The following is a 21,732-nucleotide window of genomic DNA, read 5'->3' as shown; positions in this document are numbered from 1 at the left end:
GGTTTTAGAAATCGTTTCCATGTAATTCTTGGTGTAATGATAAATGTGAGGGATGAAATTTATGCCGGTGTAGATTTCTTAATACACTTCTGTGATTAAGACTTGACTGTCTGGCGATATCGCGTTTACTAATGTGCGGATTATCTACTACGGAACCTACAACATTTATTTCATTATTTACATTTGTTTTTAGTTTATTTCGTACACGTTTTTTCTTCTCTACACTTCCAGTTTCTGGAAAGAGCTTGAAGACACTCCTGATAGTTGGAACACTAGGATATCTCCGATCAGGATATGGTCTTGCATATTGTAATTGAGTTTGAACTGCGTTATGTCTATATCCGCAGTAGACGTTTACAATTGACGATTACATTGTTCACCGATCGAATACGACATTTCGAAACTGGGCTGAAATCATACGGATATAATATGACACAAAGTTCTGCACAAGAGGTGTCTTTCGTTTCGAGAATGTTTCAGCGTTTACATCAACGGAACCCTAGTAAATAATGGTAAGCATGAACATGGACTTCGTACGTTAAGTTATGCTTTTTCAAGAATAACTCCTTCGAGGATCATTTGCAGGTCAACATATTATACATGGTTAAATTTGTCTCTTCATTAGATATTGTTGGGATATTCCGGGATCTTGTTGATTAGTAATACTTGTTAACTTTTGGTAACATATATATATTTTGACAGTAATGAACAATTATATTACTATTTCTATACTTATATTCGAACACAAGAAAACGACTCTCTCTTCTTTCGACTCTCATCCTTCTCCACTCTTATACATTCATACTTCCACACTCATACTCCTAGATGGCGCATAGATCGAGAATATAATATTTACATATATTCCAACAGATATAATGTTATATTAATCAAATAACATCGTTCCATAATAAAAAAACGACAATGACCTTGAAATATCGGAAAATATTACGTCGAGAAAAAATCTTCTCCGTCACAATAATTGCCCCACTGAACCAAACGTTTTCTTCCTAAAATATTTTTTCGTATTACTAAAAGCAATGGAGATATTGTCGGTGAGAGTCTTAGGTTCCTCACCCTGTACACTTATAGATCCGACATAGGTATAGGATATGCACACGACGCATTGTTGTAAGATAATGGATTACTGGTGCTCATTGCCGATGTCACAAGATGATTCAAAATGGTGGATAGTGTATCCGACATATATATTGTTCTTACTATTCTTTTCTTTTTATTATCAACATCTACATTAAAATTTAACTTTTTCCAAATTATAATTGACAAAATGAGTTAGCACTATTTTAAATAATAAGAGTTAAGTAAAAATAAACGAGTAATAAAATAAAATATTTACACAGAATAAGATACGGCAACGACTCCCTTTTCCCCTGTAACACTTTTGCTTCGCAGCCCTGCGACTTCTCAACAGACTACACCATTTTGCCCACATCCGTCATCTGGTAGGTGATATAATCTTGGGACAGGGTATGATATCTGAAGCCGAGTCTATAAGTATACAGGGTGTCTCACCTAACACGACCATCTAAAATATTTCGCTTGTTTTTTATGATAGAAGAAACTTTCACAGGAAGACATTAGTTGGTTCAGAGGGGCAAATATTATGATAGCCAAACAAAATTTGTTCAAGGTTATATTTTCTGAGATTTCAAGGTCATCGAAGTTTTTTTAAATGGTATGGTATATACTTATTATGGCTATATGATAGTCGAGGTCAAGATGAATCCAACGGCCTGTAATATTATGACCTTAACGTGACCTTAAATACGAAAATGTTCTTGAACCTTGACTAATGACTGCAATCGCGTTTACACGAAATTGTAAACACAGATACCAATTATTCTCCTTTCGGTGACACAAATCAGTACAGAATCAGACACAAATCAGAAAGATAACGTTACTTCTCTGAAACGATGATGAACAATGATGCAGAAAAGATAAAAATAATTTTAGTTTATGGCGAAGCTAAAAATAACTTAGTACAAGCATCTCAACTGTACGCAGAAAGATACCCAGACTGAGAGAAATCATCCCGCTCGAAAAAGTTTTGACGGCATAGTTCAATTGTCTTGTAAAACAGGAAGTATTAAATTACTGGGGAAAAAAGAACGATCAAAGCCTGCTACTGGAGAAGATGACGAAACTTTTTTATTAGCTACAGTCAATATTGATCCTCCTACAAGTTGTCGAAAAATTGAACATTCATCCATACCATATTTCATTACATCAGGAGCTTCATGACGACGACTTTGAGAATCATGTTGCTTTTTGTACATGGGCATTGCAGCAAATACAAATAAAAACAAATGAACATTTCTTTTTTCAGATACTCTCACACTCCTACGATCATACCTACCCTAGCCTACACCGTTTTAACCATAAGGGCCCCGAGCCCAATAAATCACTTTCCGGAACTGAGTTTTCGTCGCCCATAGAAAAGTCAACCGTCCTCTCACTCTTCCCCTCCCTTTCCTTCTCTACTTTCTCTTCTTAGAACCAAATCGCAACAAGACTTTAGCCATCCTTGAAATATTCGAAAACCAGACATCCTCTCCAGCGACCATCCCTTGACTTGTCTCCGACTTTCACTTTTCCTCCCCCATAATTCTCCTACCCTAAAGTCATCCTTCTCCCCATTTTTCCTTGCATCACCAGCTCAGAATTCATTCGCCCTTCGAACTGAACACATCGTGAGTCAACTTGTACAAAAAATAAAGAAATCAACCAAGTATCAAAGTCTTTCTCCTTCCGGGATCACGACACTTTTATGACGTTCTCTTTACTGACGAAGTTACTTTTTCTAACCATGAACAACTGAATACACCTAATATGCATTATTGGTGCACTGAAAAACCCGAAATGGCTTCGACAAGTTGTACACCAGCGTCCATGGAGTGTAAATGTATGGTGTGGAATCGTTGGTGATAACAAACTCATGGTCACGTGAAGGTCATCATATTACAGGTAGTTGGGTTTATCTTGACCTTGGCTATCATATAGCACTAATCCAAATATATCATTCCATTTAAAAAAGACTTCTATGACCTTGAAATCTCAAAAAATATAACGTTGAACAAATTTTTTGCCTATCATAATATTTGCCCCTCTGAACCAACTAATGTTTTCCTCTGAAATTTTCTTCTATCATAAAAAACAAGCTAGATATTTTAGATAGTCGAGTTAGGTGAGACACCCTGTATATGATCTAACAATAAGCTTCGGACGTTGGTAGTAAGAGACGTGAAAAGTTAGTAGTGGGACGGCGGGAAAGACGTTGCGCAGGGTAGGGATAGTAAAGTAACTCTCACACCCGGAAGCGGCAAATGTTTCAGTTAGTGGGGGAGCCGCATGATCAAGATTAGGATCGTAAAACAGCGATGGGGAGGAAGTTGAGTAGCTCTGCTCTATAATATTATGCACTTTCACGTGATTAATTAAATTAGTCGTACACTTATTATATTTAATTTTCTTACTACATGCATTGCATGTTACGTATCGATTTTCGGGAACAGAATAGTATTGCCAAACCTAAGATAATTTAGGCATATTTGCTGCGAATAATATATCACTGACACATTGGAGCGCTAGGATAACTAGTATCTACCAGTACGACAAGTCGACTACCGTTGGCTGTTTATGTTTATACAGTGATCGAAATTTCCATAGTTCCAATTACAATAGAATAGATTGTAATTGATTTTTTGATTGGTATTTCTAATTGTAGCGTACAGCTTCGAATATTACAGTGATATTTGATATTGTATTGAGAATTCTAGCGAAATTATCATAGTTCTAGCTGATATAGGGTCGACCCATACAAGACCGGGACGGGACCGGGGACGTTTGGCCGCTAGATTCGAAACCAGGGTGTAGGGTTTGAGTCGACGGGGCTTCAGTGTTCCAAACTATATTTCTGCTCGCCCCGGTTGGGTCATTATCTCGAGCGTTTGACCATTTCCAGAAGGCCTTTCGGGAGCGCGTTGACAGTTCCCTGCTGTGCATGGCACAAAAAAAAATGTTTTTAGGGCCTTCACGGTTCCTTAGGTAAACTATCGGTATCTCCCCTTTACAATACCATGGAAATAGGAAACCTTCCTACCTCTTGGTGAAACATCATACATCCTTGTATTGTATGTAAATTATACATACATATATTGTAAAAACGAGAATAGTTGTTACTTTTTTTTTAAGGAAATATCCACATTATGAAGGGGATCATTCCAGGTGAATTCGATCATTTTTTGGGGACTATGTCTCGAATTTTGATGACATTGAAGTATGTTGTGGTCCAAGAGAAAACGGGAGGCGGGGGTTGAGCCGGGTTATCACAAAAGACTGCTGTTCTCAAATAATTTATTTTTTCCTTGGTGAATGTCATTTCTTAATTAAAAAATATTAGAAATATCTTTGTTTTGCAAATTTTACCACTGGTTCAAGTGTGAAAAAATTTGAATAAATATGGCTGTATTTTACGTTTCTTCATGTTTCTCTTTGAAATTTCGTTTTGTAATTCGCGGAGCCGCCAAACTATTTATTGTACTATTCATTATTTTAGGTTCATAAAATTGCTGGATATTCTTTAGACATTCTGAAGTAAGGGTCGCTAGCGAAAAAATGTATGTATATGGAAAACTCCTAAATTCTTGTCCATGATGGCCTAAACATGGTTAGATGGAAGGTTCCCTGGCAGGAATGCGATGGCGTATCTATATCTTGTCCAATGAGACGAGACAGTAGACGTAAACATAGGCGCTCGAGTGCGACAGAGTTGAAGTTACCCTTACAAGACAATTAGCAAAGGACGCACGCTGGGTGCTTCACTGCCTTGGTCTCGTTGGACAGAGCATAGGTACGAATGCGCGGCCGATTGGATCAGAGTGCAAGGGACAGGCCTCGTTTCACGCGTACCTTCGGCTACAGTCGAGATATTGGCTACAGCGGTCACACATACTATGTAGCGGGTGACGTCGAAGCGAAAACAATGGGACTACGGGCGCAGCTGTGGTGGGGATAGGCATACCTAACGGTGGGCTTCTCAAGAATGGTGACACTTTAAAAATGGCGAAATTAAAATGGTTTCAAGTGTACGCTGCACCGCGACATTGCCTTCTTTTTGACGGCAGACGAGCGGTTACGAGCAGCAACCGAGCAGCTGTACTTGTTGTCCTTACACCATGTACATATGCGACTGCCACATGATCTAATACAATTATGAATTGTTAGAGAAATTCACTTCACGGACCTGTTTTTAAAAAATCGGACACTTCAAAATTGACGAAATTAAAATTATTTGAAGTGAACGCTGCACCGCGATACATAGCCTAGCAGCACGGTTGGCGCACGGTAGAAGCAGAGCCCGGGAGGCTGTTAGGCCTATGGCCTCCCGGGCCCGGGTTCACTTGAAATAATTTATTTCGTCAATTTTGAAGTATCCACTTACTTAAAAACAGGTCTGTAGAGGGGACACTTGGGGCTATAACCTCATTTTTTAAAATAATACAACGTTTATAATGTTCTTTAAACATTCTGAAGCGGGGGTCGGCAGAGTTTGTCCTAAAATTAAAATTTTCACGTAGTAAGGAGAAAGAAAACAGGAAAAGAGGTCCGTATTTTATTGGGGTATTGTGCAGTCGGAGTGTACAGGAAAGGTAAATACCATCATTAGCACAGAGGACATTGGTTTTTCCAAACCTGTCGGAGAATAGCGGTCGATCAGTCGTGCACTTACAATTGGCTACCTGAATCGCCGAACGTCGCGTCCTTACCTGGTTTTACCTGATTGAAACCTTGGAGGCTCCATAAATTAAAAACCAAAATTTCAAAGAGGCATCATCGAAGTACTGCTCTGTAACTATTATATTAAAAGAACTATGATATTCACTTTTTGACCTGTCAATCGAATCTCGAAGGATTCTTGGGGCTATAGCCTCAATTTTTTTCAAATTTTTACAAAGGTACCTGCTACGAAAACATAGCACTTGTTTAAAATAATTGCCAAATAAATGGTGAAAAAACATTTTCTCCAAATAACAACATTTTCAGCAAACAGTTTTATGTTTTCGCTATAAGCTTCCAAAAACTCATTTTCATCGGTGTGACAGTTCTGGTCTTATAATATAATGAAAAAAGGGTGACACGTATTTTTACGCGTCTGTAAAACCAACAATTTTTAAAACATCGAAAAGTCCATTGAGATTCGATTGATAGGTCATCATCATCGGTGAAGTAGTTTTTAAAATAATACAACATTTATAATGTTTTTCTCCCTTCGCCACGGCGACCGGGATCGCTGAGTATTCTTCGCAAGAATATTTCGTGAAACCCCGGGCCGGGCCCGGTCGGCTCTACCATAGGATCCTCAGGGGTATGCGGGGAGTAAACGGTGCTGGGGTTCTGATAGCTAACCCCCGTGGTGCGCGGCACTCGGCCTTTGTTGCGAGCATCTTGAGCGCCTCTCAAGTCTGTATGGCATAGGGAAAACGTGCCCCGTTCCCGGTCCCGGTGAAACCCGTCTTGTATGTGTCGACCCATATTCTGTCATTTTGAACAGTTTGAGTACTGTGTACAGTATACAAATATAATTACTTACATGATTTACTTTTATTTTTATAAAATAGGATACATTTTTAGGTTATATCGATTTTTCTTAACGTCACGAGGTAAATTATTAGATATGGAGGAGCGGATTAAGATAAAAGCTTATGAAGATGCAGGACTTTCTAACAAAGAAATTGCTTTAAAAGTAAAGAAGTCCCATCATGTCGTAAATAATTTTGTTAAGTTAGATGATCTATACAAACTTCGTTAATTTTACGTGTTGTATCAAATCAATATGTAACAGCAGGACAAATAAAAACGGATTTCGATCTCCCAGTATCTGAAAGAAGTATTCAACAAATTCTAAGCAGAGGAAAACGCTTCGTATGGACTAGGAAGGCTTGAAAACCGCCTTTAACGCATTGTTATGATATTTTTTATCCAAACTAAAACACTTCGTGTAAAGGTTGACCAAGTTGCCTGGTCCATCCACTTCAGTGATATGAAGGATGGACCAAGTTCCTCTTGCCTATAAGAGCTGTGATATCGGGAAGGACCAATTCCCAGAGGCCAATGATTGTTGCACTTACCTAATTCAAACTTTACAACCTAGGGAACTTGGCGTCGGCGCTGGCACTAGTACTTTGACTTGCATGAGAAAAATTTATATCCTTGCGTCCTTTCAAAAGGCTTAACACAAGTGCACATAGAGTATGCCCAACCACATGAAGTATGTAGTCTTTTGATTTAAAAAAAAAAATATATATTTTTCGGGTTTTTCGATTTTTCCTGTTGGTTTCGATATAAAAGACAGCTGATTCCAAATTTTCAAGTTTCTAGCTTGTCTGGAAGTGGGTTAGAATTAAAATGATCCTCCTCCTCCTCCTATATATATTCCAAGAATTATGCGTTTTTGGCGTATTTACATCTCAAGTTCCAGGCTAGAAAGAAAGTTGCTTTTTACATGAGAGTTAGTTGATATTATATCTAGCTCACATACAAAGGGTTGTCCTCGGTTATCGGGGAGAGGGGCACTGACGGTGCCAATATGGTTAAAAACCGCTTAACTCTGGTTCGAGATATACTACTCGGCAGCTTAGAGGGAGCGGGAGGGGAACTTGGTTCGCGCGCTGCCGCGTGCGTTGATTTCGACGTTACTTTTCATGCTACTACATTCAACATTTGCCACGCCGCCGACGAGGTACTGTTAAACAATGCCAGCCTTGCGGGAGAATGTATCACCCGAAAAATACGGTGTTTTCTAACAGCCTCTAGGATATATTTTGGCTGGAGTAAGAAACCGACGGTATCTCGTCGGTGCAGAAGGCCAGGAAATTCTCGTCGGTGAGAAGGTGAATCATCACGGAACCATATCGATTATCAAATGTTACATTCTCAGACGAACGTATTCGAGTTAAACAGATATTTTTTTTGTGGTGTTGTTTTTTAAGGTTTAAAACATTACAAGTAAAACTAATATCAAGGACAAAAAATTCGTAGAAATATTCTACGTAAGAGAATGTTAAAGCATCATTTTAGGAAAATCAATAATTCCTACTTCAAATTTCATATGAGATATCTCAATTTATAATTTAAAAATATTCCATAAACAAGCATTATTTCCTTAAACTTTTTTTATAGATAACACTGTCCAACAAAATTAAACTTTTTTCGAGTTTTGCAATACCTGTTGGGTGATTCTTATAGACTTTGTCATCCTAAAACCGAATCTGAAAGTAGAATTGCTCCATCACGCAACGTTTTCGAAAAATTTTGATTTTTGTAAAAATGCCCGATTTTGATACGAAACGACGTGTTATGCAAAAACTAAATACGCGAGAAAGTTCAAATTCGAGTCAAGAGATAGAGGGGACTCTCCTCTACATATTCATATAGTCAATTATATTTTTATGTACTTCCTAATAGTTGTAAATGGTTGTTAAAGTTTGAAAATGTGCCGACGCGGGTACTTTGTACGCTCTATTTTTGTATTTATGTGAAAAATCCTTTATCTAGCAGGAATTTACTATACAGGAATGCATTCTACAGACATTTCTGGTAAAGAAACCATTCACGAAAAGTATTTGGTTCCCTTAATGTACGAGAAGGATCAGAAAATGTTAATTGACAGCGTGTGCGCGACGCGTTCGCGCCAGACGGCCATTGCAGCCTTTTCGCGACTCGCCAGGGCCGTCGCTATGCGTAGTCGACGTTGGTACCACTCAAGTATGTCTTTGCTTACTATGCTTAATTAAATACATTTTTTTTTGTCTTTTTGGGTGCCAATCATTACAAAAGATTATAAAAATACGAGTTATATTCACATTTCATTGTGGAAATGCTTAATTAACCAACGTCGACTCAAAAGTTTTTGCGTAACACGTCGTTTCGTATCAAAATCGGTCATTTTTACAAAAACCAAAATTTTTCGAAAACGTTGCGTGATGGAGCAATTCTACTTTCAGATTCGGTTTTAGGATGACAAAGTCTATAAGAATCACCCAACAGGTATTGCAAAATTTTTTTGGTGTTGGACAGTGTAATTGTTCCAAGAATCGATCTGTAGGAACAGAAATATGTTGAAAACCAGACTAGCGTTTATTTGACGTACTACTCCGAATTATAAAGAGTTTCAGAGAGAATCGCGTGGATGAATTAATATAATATAAAATAATATAATTGTAGGAGCAAAGATGGGCAAATTTTTATTGAAATAGACATTTCCAGCAGCGAAGAAAAGATAAAAAATTATTTAAAGAATAGTGAATAACGTTCTATTTGATGAAAATTTATCCGGCGAATAAAGATAATTTTTCATTGGGTCGAGCGATTCATCTTTAGCGTTGAATAAAGTGTTCATTTTCATCTGTATCTTTATTCGGCGGTTTATTCGACTTCGAATAATTTTCTGTGCCGCGCTCGAATGCTGTAACGAGGACAGAGCAGTCGAGACTGGCGTGCGCGTTACAATGTATGTAGTATCGCCCAATTACCAAAGCAGGGATCGAATAAAACAATTTGAAATTTTGAATCATTTCATTTTTGGTTCAACTTAGCTTTGCACGTGAATTTATTGACTCTGCTGTAAAAGTTCATTTCTTAATAGTTACTTTTTTCGATTAAAAAAAGTTCTAATGATGTGTTGCTAGTTGCTACTGTAAAAATATGATCGATGTTCTTTTCCAATTTTTATAAAAAAAACCTGCATTTGTCGAATTTTGAAGTGTCTTTCATTTTGTAAATATGATTCTCAACCGAAAAATCGACAGAAATTCTCAAATATGAATATTAATAATCGCAATTCGTTATATCTTTTCAATATTTCTGAATGCAATTAATTGGGGAAAATTGACCTAAAATCGAATGGCGCAACGGCTGTTCAAATATATTGGAGGCCATTTTTGACTACCTCGTCCGGCTAGACCCTTTAACGATGAAATATTCAAAATTCCAATATTTCAATATCATTTAAAATATTTAAGTACTATTTAAAACTATTAATGACTTTCAATATCAAATAATTAAAATAGAAAATGAAATTTTGACAAATAGAGTAAGATTATTGTAAGCTCGTTATAAACGTCCAAAACCCGGGTCCGGTCAGAGACATTCCATTTTCAGGACATGCTTTCTGTAATCCCCTGTCGAACAGAGAAAAGGATAGCGAAGCACAACGGCCTCGGTCGCTAAAGAGTGTAACATGATACGTGTGGGGTCGGGTACATCGGTGTGACACCACTACCAATCAAACAACAAAACTTCTTTGTTTTTCATTATTTTTTTATGACTTTTTCACAAACAAATTTTTGACATTTTTCTGATGAAAATGATACCCAATATGATATAATTCCGGTGATAGTTGCTTATGTAATGAACGACGGAAGTTTCGGACACAAAGAAGGACAGCGTATGGAAAAGAGATAGACGAACAGAGTATCGAATGCAATGGTAACGCAAATACAAAACTTTTTTATAGTTTATTCTTTTTTTCTAGAACTTTTACTAACATATTTGTGAGATTTCCCTGGTAAAAAAAAAAAGATTAAATTCGATAGAGTTTCAATCATATTTAATTTACCTATATTGATCTATATCATAGCGAGTTATGATCACATTTTAAATAAGTAAATATGGTCCAAATTATGCCGCATTTAGAGTAATTTTAATCAGAAAAATCTCATAGATACGCTGGTAGCAGTTTTGTCAAAATGAATAAAAAATAAAACAGTTTCCTATTTGCATTAACATTGTAATCGATATGCAGATTTTTAAACTGCGCCGCTTGCCTCGACCAACAGTTCGTCTTTCTCTTCAATGCGCTGTCCTTATCTATGTTCGGCAAACTTCAAATAACCTAGTACCTCTACGGTATGATCATTGATACTCCCAGCCCCGATGTTTGATCATTCTCAGTGAAAAGACCGAATTTTAAAGGATTTTTCAAAACTTTCAAAATTGTTAATTTTACAGGTCTACAAGATAAAGTATGAACCTTTATTCGTTAAATCATAACTATTGAACTACCAAAGTCTAATAAAAATGGATAGTGACAAAATATTTTTTTAACTAAAATTATTTTTATTAGATACTCCCATGTTTCTACTATAAGAACCTAAAAGCTCATTTTCATCGGCTTGGTAGTTCAATGGAAATGATTTAATGAAAAAGTTTGACAATTTGTTTTACAGACCTGTAAAATTAACAATTTTGAAAATTTTTAAAAATCCTTCAAGCTATGTGCATATACAGTCAAACCTGTTTTTGCGTGGTAGATAGGGACCGCATAAAAGAAATTGCAAAAAAAAAAATATTCAGAAACTCCATAAATAGCTATAACAAATAATTTTTTACAACATATTAAAGAAAATTTTTTTATGCGGTGGAGAGGGACCGCATGCAGGACCCGCAGGGGGACCGCAGGGACCCGCAGCATGTTTTTAAAAAATATTGAGGTAACATTTTTAACTAACTTTTATTTATATTACTCCGATTTGACTTCGAATTTAATGATATTATTTTCTTGGATTAGGCAATAAATTAATATTTATATTATTGTGTTCGTCCACGATTTCCGCCAGATATAGAAATTGCTTGCGAAAATTGGTAAGATTCCGTGAAAAGAATTTTTAAATCTACTTCTGTCATTTCCGGAAAATCCAGAGTATCTACCGAGGATACTGTTTGAAATGGAGTCGTTTTGCAGTTCCAATTATGTCCAATTTTTGGAAAGGTTTCGTTGTCTACTTGTTTGTGTAGAAGCTGGTACTTTTGACCTTGTATACTATACATTGCCTCTACAACCCAATGAATTTTCGTGACTTTTCGGGAATAATTCGACTCTTTCGTCGAAAGTTGAGAACGATTACCTTTTAAAGCAGGCATGAGAACTCTGAAACCAAGACCTGTTAAATGAGATGTAACATCTCGAAAACCTCTGTCGACAATACAAAAGTCTCCCCTCTTCATGATGGTTTTCAATCAAGTAACTATAAACGGAAATACATCCTCATGTACGTTACAATAAAGAGGAATGGCTAAGGCTTATTTGTACCTGATATCCCACTTTAAAAATAGTGGTAGTATGTAGCCCTTTTCTTTCAATTGGACAAAAACCAATACTTTGCTGCGTGTTATTTATTCAGAATTCTTCTCATTTCCTCCCTAATTTATGAAGACGCAAGGCTTAGAAACCAGATTAATGAATTTTAATATTAAGAATGTTAGAGAGGACCGTAATGAAGATCATATACAATTAGAGAATCGAGGAAGTGATAGATATTCTAAAACTATATTTACATATATTTTATTCAAAAATGTTTCTTAAATATTTTTAAAACATTAAAAAAATATTTTAAAAATCACATGAATAAACCATGTAATAAAAAATTGAAAATATAAAGATGATGTATGGAAAAAAAAACTTTACCCTCGACGGGATTCGAACCCAGCGTTTCCGCTCCGTAGTCCGACACCTGTTTGTTTGTTTGTTTTATAATTGTTTATTTCAGGCACAATGGTTTGTAACAATGTTTAAGTACTAAAAAAATAAACGAAAAGTATCTTATTACTATATTAATTTCTAATTATTACTAATGTACAGGCACATTAGAGGTCTCTGCGTAGCAGTCTTTATACGTTGAGAAGTAGATCGCGTCTGCTCCTCGTAATCGTTAATTGTATCACAGCATACATAGATCGGTTCACAGCCGTGTTAATTTTAGCTTGCACTCTCTATAATGCTCCCGAAAAACGCCTTGAAAAACTGGGAGCTCGCTTTTGTGTGATGATGCAGGGTGAATATTTACAGTTTAGATGTGAGTGATATGATGATATTTACAAATGAGTTAATGATGGTGGTACGAGACTATTTACAATACGAGAAGAGAAGAGAAGGGAAGAGGAGAGAATGAGAAAGGGAAGGAAAGGAAGGGAAGGGAAAAAGCGGTGCGAATGACTACTTTTTGTTAAATATTATTACTAATGAGATCATGTAACATTTGGTATAATATAAGTTCTATTCTAACTTAACTTTACTTAATCATAAACTAGGAATAATCATAATCTTAACGTGTGTGTGTAAATATAGTTCTAATTTTATTATTTTATTTTTAATATTGCTCGTCAAAAATGTACTTTGGTGTCTCTGACTAAGGGGGGAGGGGGAAGTACTATGGTGGTTTGTATCTGTTGTATAACCACCAGAATTTCTTATAGTCTAAGTCTTTGGTTTCTATCAGGTCTCTTTCAGGGATCGCAGTGCTGTAGCGAAAGCCGCGTTCGGTTGTAATTTCGTCGTGATCATGAGAAGTGAATGTGATAGATTTCCTGGACCTATGTCTAGGGATGTGGTACACTATGGGAATTGCATTTTTATTTTGTATGAGACCGCGTTCGTCTAGAAAAATGAAGGCTTCAGGAGGCAAAAAGCCGGTGATTAGCGATTTTTTAATGTAGTTTTCATCGGGGAAAGGTATGGGGAAAATTAAGCTGTTCTCTCTGATCTGTGCTGTGTTGGCAAAGTAATTTCGGGTTAGTTTGATTATGAAGTTATCGATTCTATTGATATTGGCTTTATTATACAGCGATTCGTTGTTTACGTATCTTTTATAATTAGAGTGAGCGGATCTGTATGTGTTAAGACATGCTCTGAGACAACGTCTTTCAAAGACGCGGATCGACTCCATGATGGAGGCGCTAGTGTTGTACCACATCTGGCAGCCATAAGTCAGGATAGGTCTAATTAATAATTGGTAGCAGATCAGTTTTGATTTTTTGCTCAACGCTTCTGAGCGGAATAGTTTTGTACAGGCGACGAATATCTTCTTCGCTTTCTGAACTTGGTTGAGGGGGTGAGAGTTTAATAGAAGTCTATTGTCAATTGTCAGTCCTAGATATTTTACAGAATTTTTGTGTGGGATTATGGAGTTAGTGTTCGCATCACCTACCAGGTGAAATGTTTTATAATTCTTTAGAACGCAGAGTCTAGCCGTACGACAGGAAGGTCTAATGAGGATAGTTTCACACTTGTCGGTGTTGACTTTTAATTTCCACGATTTGTAATATGTGAAGAGGCTATTAATCGCGCTCTGTAGTGCTTTTTGTATTTCCAATGGGTTTTTTCCTTCTTTGTATACAATAAGGTCGTCGGCATAGGCTATCATTGAGCAGCCTGTTCTCTCTGGCCCGAAGAGGTTTAGGATATCGCTTGTATATATATTGAAAAGTACGGGGGAATTTATGGTACCTTGTTGGAGTCCGTTTTTTATTGTGAATACGCGAGAAATGGAGTTCTTATCACTGATTACTTGAAATGATCGGTTTGTTACCATATTTGTAATTAGTTTAATTACTATTAGTGGAAAGCCTTTTCGCCTTAGTTTACAGATCAAACCGTCCAACCAAACTGTGTCAAAGGCTTTCTCTAGGTCCACAAGACAGGCACCCACACAGTTGTCGTTATTCAGGGCCCAGTTAACGTCGGAGGATAATTTGTTGATTGCATGTAACGTGGAATGATGTTTTCTAAATCCGTACTGGTTTTCCGAAATAATATCTTTGTCTTTGCAAATGTCTGTTATTATATCGTTAATAATTCGTTCATATACTTTTCCTATGTTCGAGAGCAAGCTGATTGGTCGGTAACTGTTTGGATTTAAGGGATCTTTGCCTTTTTTGGCTATGGAAATTACCTTGGCAACCTTCCATTCTTCCGGGAAAAGACCATAATTTAGTAGGTTGTTGAAGATAATTGTGTAAGCCCAAATGATTTTGTCTGGGATTTTTTTGAGTATATAATTTGAGAGTTGGTCATTTCCGGCCGATTTATTGTTATTTAGGTATTTGAATTTGTTTTTAACTGTTGAGAAATTGGTAAAGTATGTTTTCATTGACTCCGGTTATTTTGCGGTTACTGACGAGTTTGTGTCACTGAAGGTGCAGATGGTATTGGGTAGTGTGGTGGCAATTTCGCGTTCTGTTGCTGCCGCTTCTGTTTCGATTACGGCTCTGAAACTGGGATGGTTAAGCGATTTATTTTGATCACTAGCAATAGCATAGTGTGCGGCGAGGATGTTGATTTTTTGGGTGTCATCTTTGACAATTAGATTGTCGTCGTTTTTCTCAAGAGTGTCTGGATCTAAGCCGGCTGTGTTAATCAGGTCTGTTCTGTCTTGGTTGATTTTGAAGTTTGGCAGGCCCTGTTTATCTTTCTTCCGGAATAGTTTATTTATTTCTGTGAACATGCGATTCGGGTTTCTCGGAATGATTGCTTATACGATCGAGCCAATATTTTCCGACCTGTTTTTCTATTTCTCGTTTGAGTTTTTTCCTGGTGGCAGCAATCATGTGTTGTGTGTTGTGAATGGCGTGGTTTATGTAGGGGTTTGTGTTGGTTATTTTGCGTAATTTTCTTATTTGCGTGATTAGTTTGTGTTCCGTGCGTTGTATGCTTTTGATTGTCCTGTTTAAGTATTTGTCTGTCGAGTTTGCCGGTTTGTGTTTTGGTGTGGCTCGATTGATAGCATTTAAGATTTCGTTCTGGATAGTATTCAACTGTTCGTGGATCTGGTCTAGAGAAAGGTTGCAGTTTGGGTGTAAGTCGAGTCGGAGTTTATTTAGGGTGTTTTGGAATTTTTGTACGTTAAGTTTAGTCAGTATGTTTTTGTTGTGTGTGTCTGAGTCCGGTGGTGGTAAGTGTGTATTGGGGACTTTAATTGAGGCAAGGCAAGCTTCGTGGTCGCTGTGAAATGTGATTGTTTTTATTTTGCCTCTTTGCGCACTCTTGAACTTTATTCTCGCGTCTGCTAAGTAAAAATCAATGTAAGATTCATTTCTAAGGTATGTGGGGGTTTTGGTGTGAAAAAGTTTAGTCTTGTATTCTATTTCGTGATCAGAAAGCCATGACTTCAAAGCGATCCCTCTCTCATCGTTTTTCCTGTTGTTCCAGGATGTGTGTTTAGCATTCCAGTCTCCTGCTAATATGTAGTAAACGTCGGTGGAATCTATTTTTAATTCTGCACATAATCTATTTAGTTCTTCTATGAATACGGAATTTTTTCCTTTTCTGCCATAAATGGCGACCAACAGAAGGACTTTGCCATTTTTTAGGTTAAGTTTTATTGCTGTATTTTCCAATTTGGAGTAATTGCAACCAGTGTTTACGGGTTCGAATTTAATGCTATTTTTAATAATGATGGCTGTTCCGCCGCCTTTACCAGATTGCCTATCGTTTCTTGTGATTTGATAGTCTTTTAGATAAAAAACGTGATTTGGTTTTAAATGTGTTTCATTTAATAGTAGTATATCTGGGTTGTGATCTTCTATTAATTTAACTAGAGCTATTCTTTTAACATTACTAACTATTGAGTTGGTATTTAAGGAGATAATTTTTAGATTTATTTCAGGAATGTTTCTGACAAGTTGATTATGAGCTATTTATGAAGATTGTCATTAGCTGGTTCAGTTGTGAGCTGAACGATTCTAATTTATTATGGATATCAAATAATGCTTTCTCAAGGTTACCTGTACGATTTGCTAGTTGAACTATTTGGGGTGGGTTAATTTGGGTGTGTTCGCTGTTGATGTTGGATTGTTGAGGAGTGTTGTGTGTTCGCCTGTCCCTGGGTGCAGTAGTAGCCATAGCGTAAGAGATTCCAGGTTGCAGCAGTGCCTGGTTTATAATTTTCCTGGGTGCGCTGTTTTGGTTTGAAGTTTTAATGTTCAGTTTTTGCTGTATAAATTCCTTCAGTTTTGGGCAGCCTTTGTAAGATGCAGGATGTCCTGTTGACTTGCAGTTGACACAGAAAGGTTTTATTTCTGGTGATTTTTCTAGGTTAGCTGTCAGTTTGCATTCCCCAGGAGCGTGGTCATTACTGCACTTTACACAGCGATAAGCTAAGTTGCAGTTTGCTGCTGTGTGGTTGAATCGCTGACAACGTTTACACTGTATTATTCCCTTCTTTATTAGTTTTTCCCATTTGATTGCGTGATGGAAAATGTATTTGATGTTTTTCAATGCTGTGAGGTCACTATCAGCCTCAATTTGTACCAGAAACATTGGCAATGTACGGTTTTCTCTTTGAGCTTTTGGGGTTGTAAATGCACTCACTTTAACGAATTTGATGTTGTTATCATTGATTGACCTGAGTTCCTCTAGAATTTCTGAATCTTCAAATGATGGAGGCAGTCCTTTCAGTAGGAAGTTTTGGTGTTTTAACCATTTTGGGCTGTAGGTGAAGAACTCTGTGCTAGCAGAGTTTAATGTATTTTTGACTTTATTATAGTCTTTACTATCTTCCATTTGGATGATATGTTTCATGTTATTTATTCTTTTTATGTGGAATTTGGTGCAGCCTGTTTCTTGCAGTAGTTTGATAGAGTCTTTTGGATCCTGGTATAATATGTTTATTGGTGGTGGTCGTCTACCTTTTGTGCTGTGGTCTACCACTTGGTTAGATTCCACCCGTGGTATGGTTTTGTGATTATCTGTGCGTGGATTAGTCGAGAGTACAGGTGTTGACCGGTCCTTGGATTGCATTATCGTATGGTCCTTAGCTTAGTTGATCCTTTCCTGGGTACCTTTATTTTCCAGGTTCTTATTTTTTATGCGTTGGATCAGCGTAAAGCCAGTCTCTAATTGTTTGCTTGCTTCATGTTCTATTTCCATGGCGCTTGGCGGTGAGTTTGGTACTGGGTTTGAATTTTCTGTTTTGTTTATGTCGTCAGCTGTACTGGGCATCTTGGCTGCCATTATTGCTTCCTCATATAGTTTTTTGAGGTTGGCGATTTCTTCTTTTAGAATTCTATTTTCTTCTATTAGGGTTTCTCTTGAGGAGTTGTCCTTCAGTCCGGAGTTGGTTGCCGTGAGAGCTGTTATTTTCTTACCAGGCTTGGGAGCCATTGTACATTGGACTTTAGCAGTTTTTAAATCTTCTAAAGAGATCTGTTTGCGTTTTGAAATTTTGTTATGAATCTTCATAAGGGAAGAATGTTTAACATTTCCTGAGAGTGGCCTTTCTATGTACTTCTTTATGTTTTTTATGTCTTCTGGACGCCATGCGGCCCCCTTTGAGGTTAGGTTCCTTTTCGGTGAGGAAATCTTTGCTTTGTTGCAGGTATCCTTCGCACTTTTTGGGTCCTCCTCTTCAGGATTTGATCCGTTTTGGGCACTCGATAGCACAATGGGCTAGTGTTATTTTATTTTTGGTTTTAGACTATTTCTTGTTTCGCAGTGTATAGCACGATGTTGCTCGCTCGGCTACCCTAGCGCCACTGTAGTCCGACACCTTGACTGCTCGGCCAACCAGCGATGTTGTAAACGTTGCGAACATTCTGGTATATATCGCACGAAATAGAATTTATTTTTCTCTTAAAACATATTTCTGAGGTCAAACACTTACTTGTTTCAATGTAATAACGTTAAAAATGACTTAATATATACTTGCGATAAAATCAACAAGTGTAACTTTCCTCCTAATAGCAGAAACGTCGAAAAAATTCGGTTTTTTTTGTTTTTGACAGAGACTTCCCACAACAAAAAATCTAAAAAAAATTGAGGACACTGCCTGTTATGGTACTTTATTGGGGCACTAAACAGCTCAATAGCATGTTTTCATATTTTTGAGAAACCTGCATTTTTCCGATTTTTTTGAGGTTTTTCATTTTTTACGACCACAGTTTGCATCCAAAAAATCTGAAAAAATTCTCAAAAATTCGCCTTAGGGTCCAAAATATGTCACATTTTTTTCAGAATTTTGGGAAGCATCAGAGTGCGAAAAATGCACGGAAAAGCTCAAAATCTAATTTACCCTGTGACTACCCTCACGAGCAACATAGGGGGTTGAAATTTGGCTCAGAGGGGTTTTTCTTGGTCAGCTTTCGAATGGTTCATTAATTATTGAAAAACGTCTAAGGGCAGTTTTGACCATCTTATTCGGCTAGGCCCTTTTTGAAATTGATTAATGTTACTTACCAATCAAAGAATCTTCTGCCGTGAAATGTGCCGTCGGAGCTACCATTCATGTAAGGTAATTCTACGCCAACGTGTGCTTCTTCATGTCCTGGTACGGGACCCACATATCTGACTCGTCCTTGCAGAACTCTTCCATCCGGCGATATAACCTTTACGATGTGATCTAGCTTGATATCCCTTGGTATCTGAAATAAATTATCGATGCAATGTTTAAGCAGGAAATAGTATTGTAATTATACTTTTACGACGGTAGAGGTGTCGTTACCGATTATTGATATCTTATCGATATAAAAATAAATAAATATCGATATAATACACACATATACATTTGATTTAATGGTTGCATATGTTTGTCTTAAAACCTTCTCAACCGGAGTCGCCGATTGTCATTTTTCATTTTCCGAATATTGGTAACAAGGGATGCCAATTTGCGTTTCTCATGTGTAGAATGCGATTAGAAGCAACTATCAATTGATGCCTATCATTTATCAGATGTTAGCTATCTGGATGGACAAATGGCATCTCCATGCTCAACCGGTGAGCATGATCCATTTCATTGAATTCGATGGATCGACAATATTAATATCACGTTAAAGTATAAAAGATACCATTCTGTACGAGCCCGATCCATTGCTGTGATAGTTTATCAATACTTCCTATACTTAAATTCGTAATGAAAAGCATGCGAGGGAAAGTAGTAAAATTTTCTAATATTCCTCATGTTTGTACTCGACAACAAAATGATGTTAATTTCTTTTCCATGAAAGTAAAAATAAAAATTTTAATTTTAAAATGTTTATATCAATTGCAAGAGACTGAAATGAAGTGAAATATTTTTTGGTAATTACAATGAAAACGGGTTATAAGGCGCCTAGACATTTCAGTTAGCCGACGTTGAAATATCCGTATTACCGCCGTGAGGGACCAAGAAGCTCGAGAGCGGCCGCCGCACAGTGGGCAATTTGGACAAAATCGGATTAAAAATCAAGGAACTTTCGATAGGAATGAGGTAGAGCGATGAAAGCTGCAACTTTGTAGAATATGGGAAAAATAGAGAGATTGTGGTACGAACGTTTTTAACCTCGAGAAAATTCGTTAAACGCGCACAAATTCAAGAAAATTTTAGTTTTTCCAATACCACGCGCGGAAAAAAATTTTTTTTAACATGCTATACATCATTTCCCATAGATTTTTTCACGCTGATTTCAAATCTGGTCTCAAAATTTGTCTACGACCTCAGGATTTTGCAGAAAATAGATTTTTGTGACAAAAACTAATGAAGTCATTTTTTCGTTGAAATGATTGGATGGTAATAATCTCCCTATTTTTCCCATATTCTAACAAGTTTCAACTTTAATTTAAACAACATTTCATCGCTCTACCTCATTTCTATCGAAAGTTCTTTTACTTTGAATCCGATTTCGTCCAAATTGCCCATTGTGCGGCACGAGGCACACAGTGGATTTTTAATTGTTAATAACTGAAAAATGAAACCGAAATCGAAATTTTTTATTCTTTATTTTCGTTTTATATTGCCATGGAGAACCACTCCTTAAATTTTCTTCCACCTGTAGTCGAACACCCTGTATAAGTTACTTTGTTAACAACGAATATGCAGTATAGTTCAAGTTGATTGGAATTAGTGTTTCTTCGAGATTCAAACGAAGGGGTTTTTCGTGCGATTGCGCGCGTCGGACAGTCGTTAACAGTTGCTTGTTGGGACCTTGGCCGCCGCGTCTGCTCCGATCGTATCCACAAAAAGAACAAACCACACCGGCATCAACGGCAAACGGCTAACTTTTTCGTTTGAATCCCAAGCAACTCTACCAATCAGCATGATGCGAAACCAAATTCGTAAAGGTGGGTTTTCCTAGGTGCGTTTTGCGATCCTGAGACCTTCTATACTCCATTCGTCAAATTTCGTCAAACGCGTTCGCGTGCGCGTTTTCCTATGCGCCTGCGTCTTGGCGCGTGCGTCCAAACGCATTTTTATGGTGATTGTATGTCCCTTTTTTTCTCTTCTGTTCTTTAGTACGTCCTTGACTATTGAACGAAGAGTTTGTATGCAAAGAAAGCAGAATCAGTTCGAAATAAAAAAATGAATCGAAAATTACCTTTGTTACTACGAGTTACCATCACCTCACCGACAATTATTCCATCGACAATCGTTTCACCGACAAAACTTCATCAACACCTACCTTCGCCGGCAATATTAACTCACCGACATTTTCATATCACCGACAGACACTTCCCCGACAAATGATTTCCTTGATACCGAGTTTTGTCGACAATGTTTACATACAAACCATCAGTGGATGAAATGACTATTGGTGAAATAACTGTCGGGGAAATTATTGTCGGGGAAATAACTGACGGTGATCTGAAAATGTTGGTGAGTTAATATTGTCGAAGAAGTTAGGTGTCGATGAAATCGTGTCGGTGAAACGATTGTCGGTGAAATAATTGTCGGTGAGGTGACGGTAACTCGTTACTACTTAAAGAAGAAGCAGAATATGGCGAGATTCTTCTAAGAATAAAAGAACAAAAATAAAAAGTATACAGGGTGAATTCGATAAAGCAGGACACCTAAATATCTCCGTTACTTTTCGTTGTACAAAAAAACGTCGTAGGACAAAGTTACACTGTTTGAAGGGCCACATATAACGGTGTAAAGGAAAAAAAATTTCAAGGTCATTTTTATGAGATTT

General features: G+C 37.1%; 1 protein-coding gene across 2 annotated transcripts in view; it reads right to left on the bottom strand.

Annotated features, from left to right (window-relative positions):
* The window catches only part of LOC143360360 (uncharacterized), a 277,601-nt gene that overhangs the window by 21,447 nt on the left and 234,422 nt on the right, over positions 1-21,732 (bottom strand). For both annotated transcript variants that reach the window (XM_076799127.1, XM_076799128.1), the window contains exon 7: positions 19,025-19,209. In XM_076799127.1, coding sequence (XP_076655242.1) covers positions 19,025-19,209 — 185 coding nt within the window. The remainder of the gene's footprint in view (positions 1-19,024; positions 19,210-21,732) is intronic.

This window comes from Halictus rubicundus, chromosome 13, assembly GCF_050948215.1.
Source record: "Halictus rubicundus isolate RS-2024b chromosome 13, iyHalRubi1_principal, whole genome shotgun sequence".
NCBI lineage: Eukaryota > Metazoa > Arthropoda > Insecta > Hymenoptera > Halictidae > Halictus > Halictus rubicundus.
The sequence above is the reverse complement of the archived record's forward strand: the minus strand, read 5'-3'. Positions and strand labels throughout refer to the sequence as shown.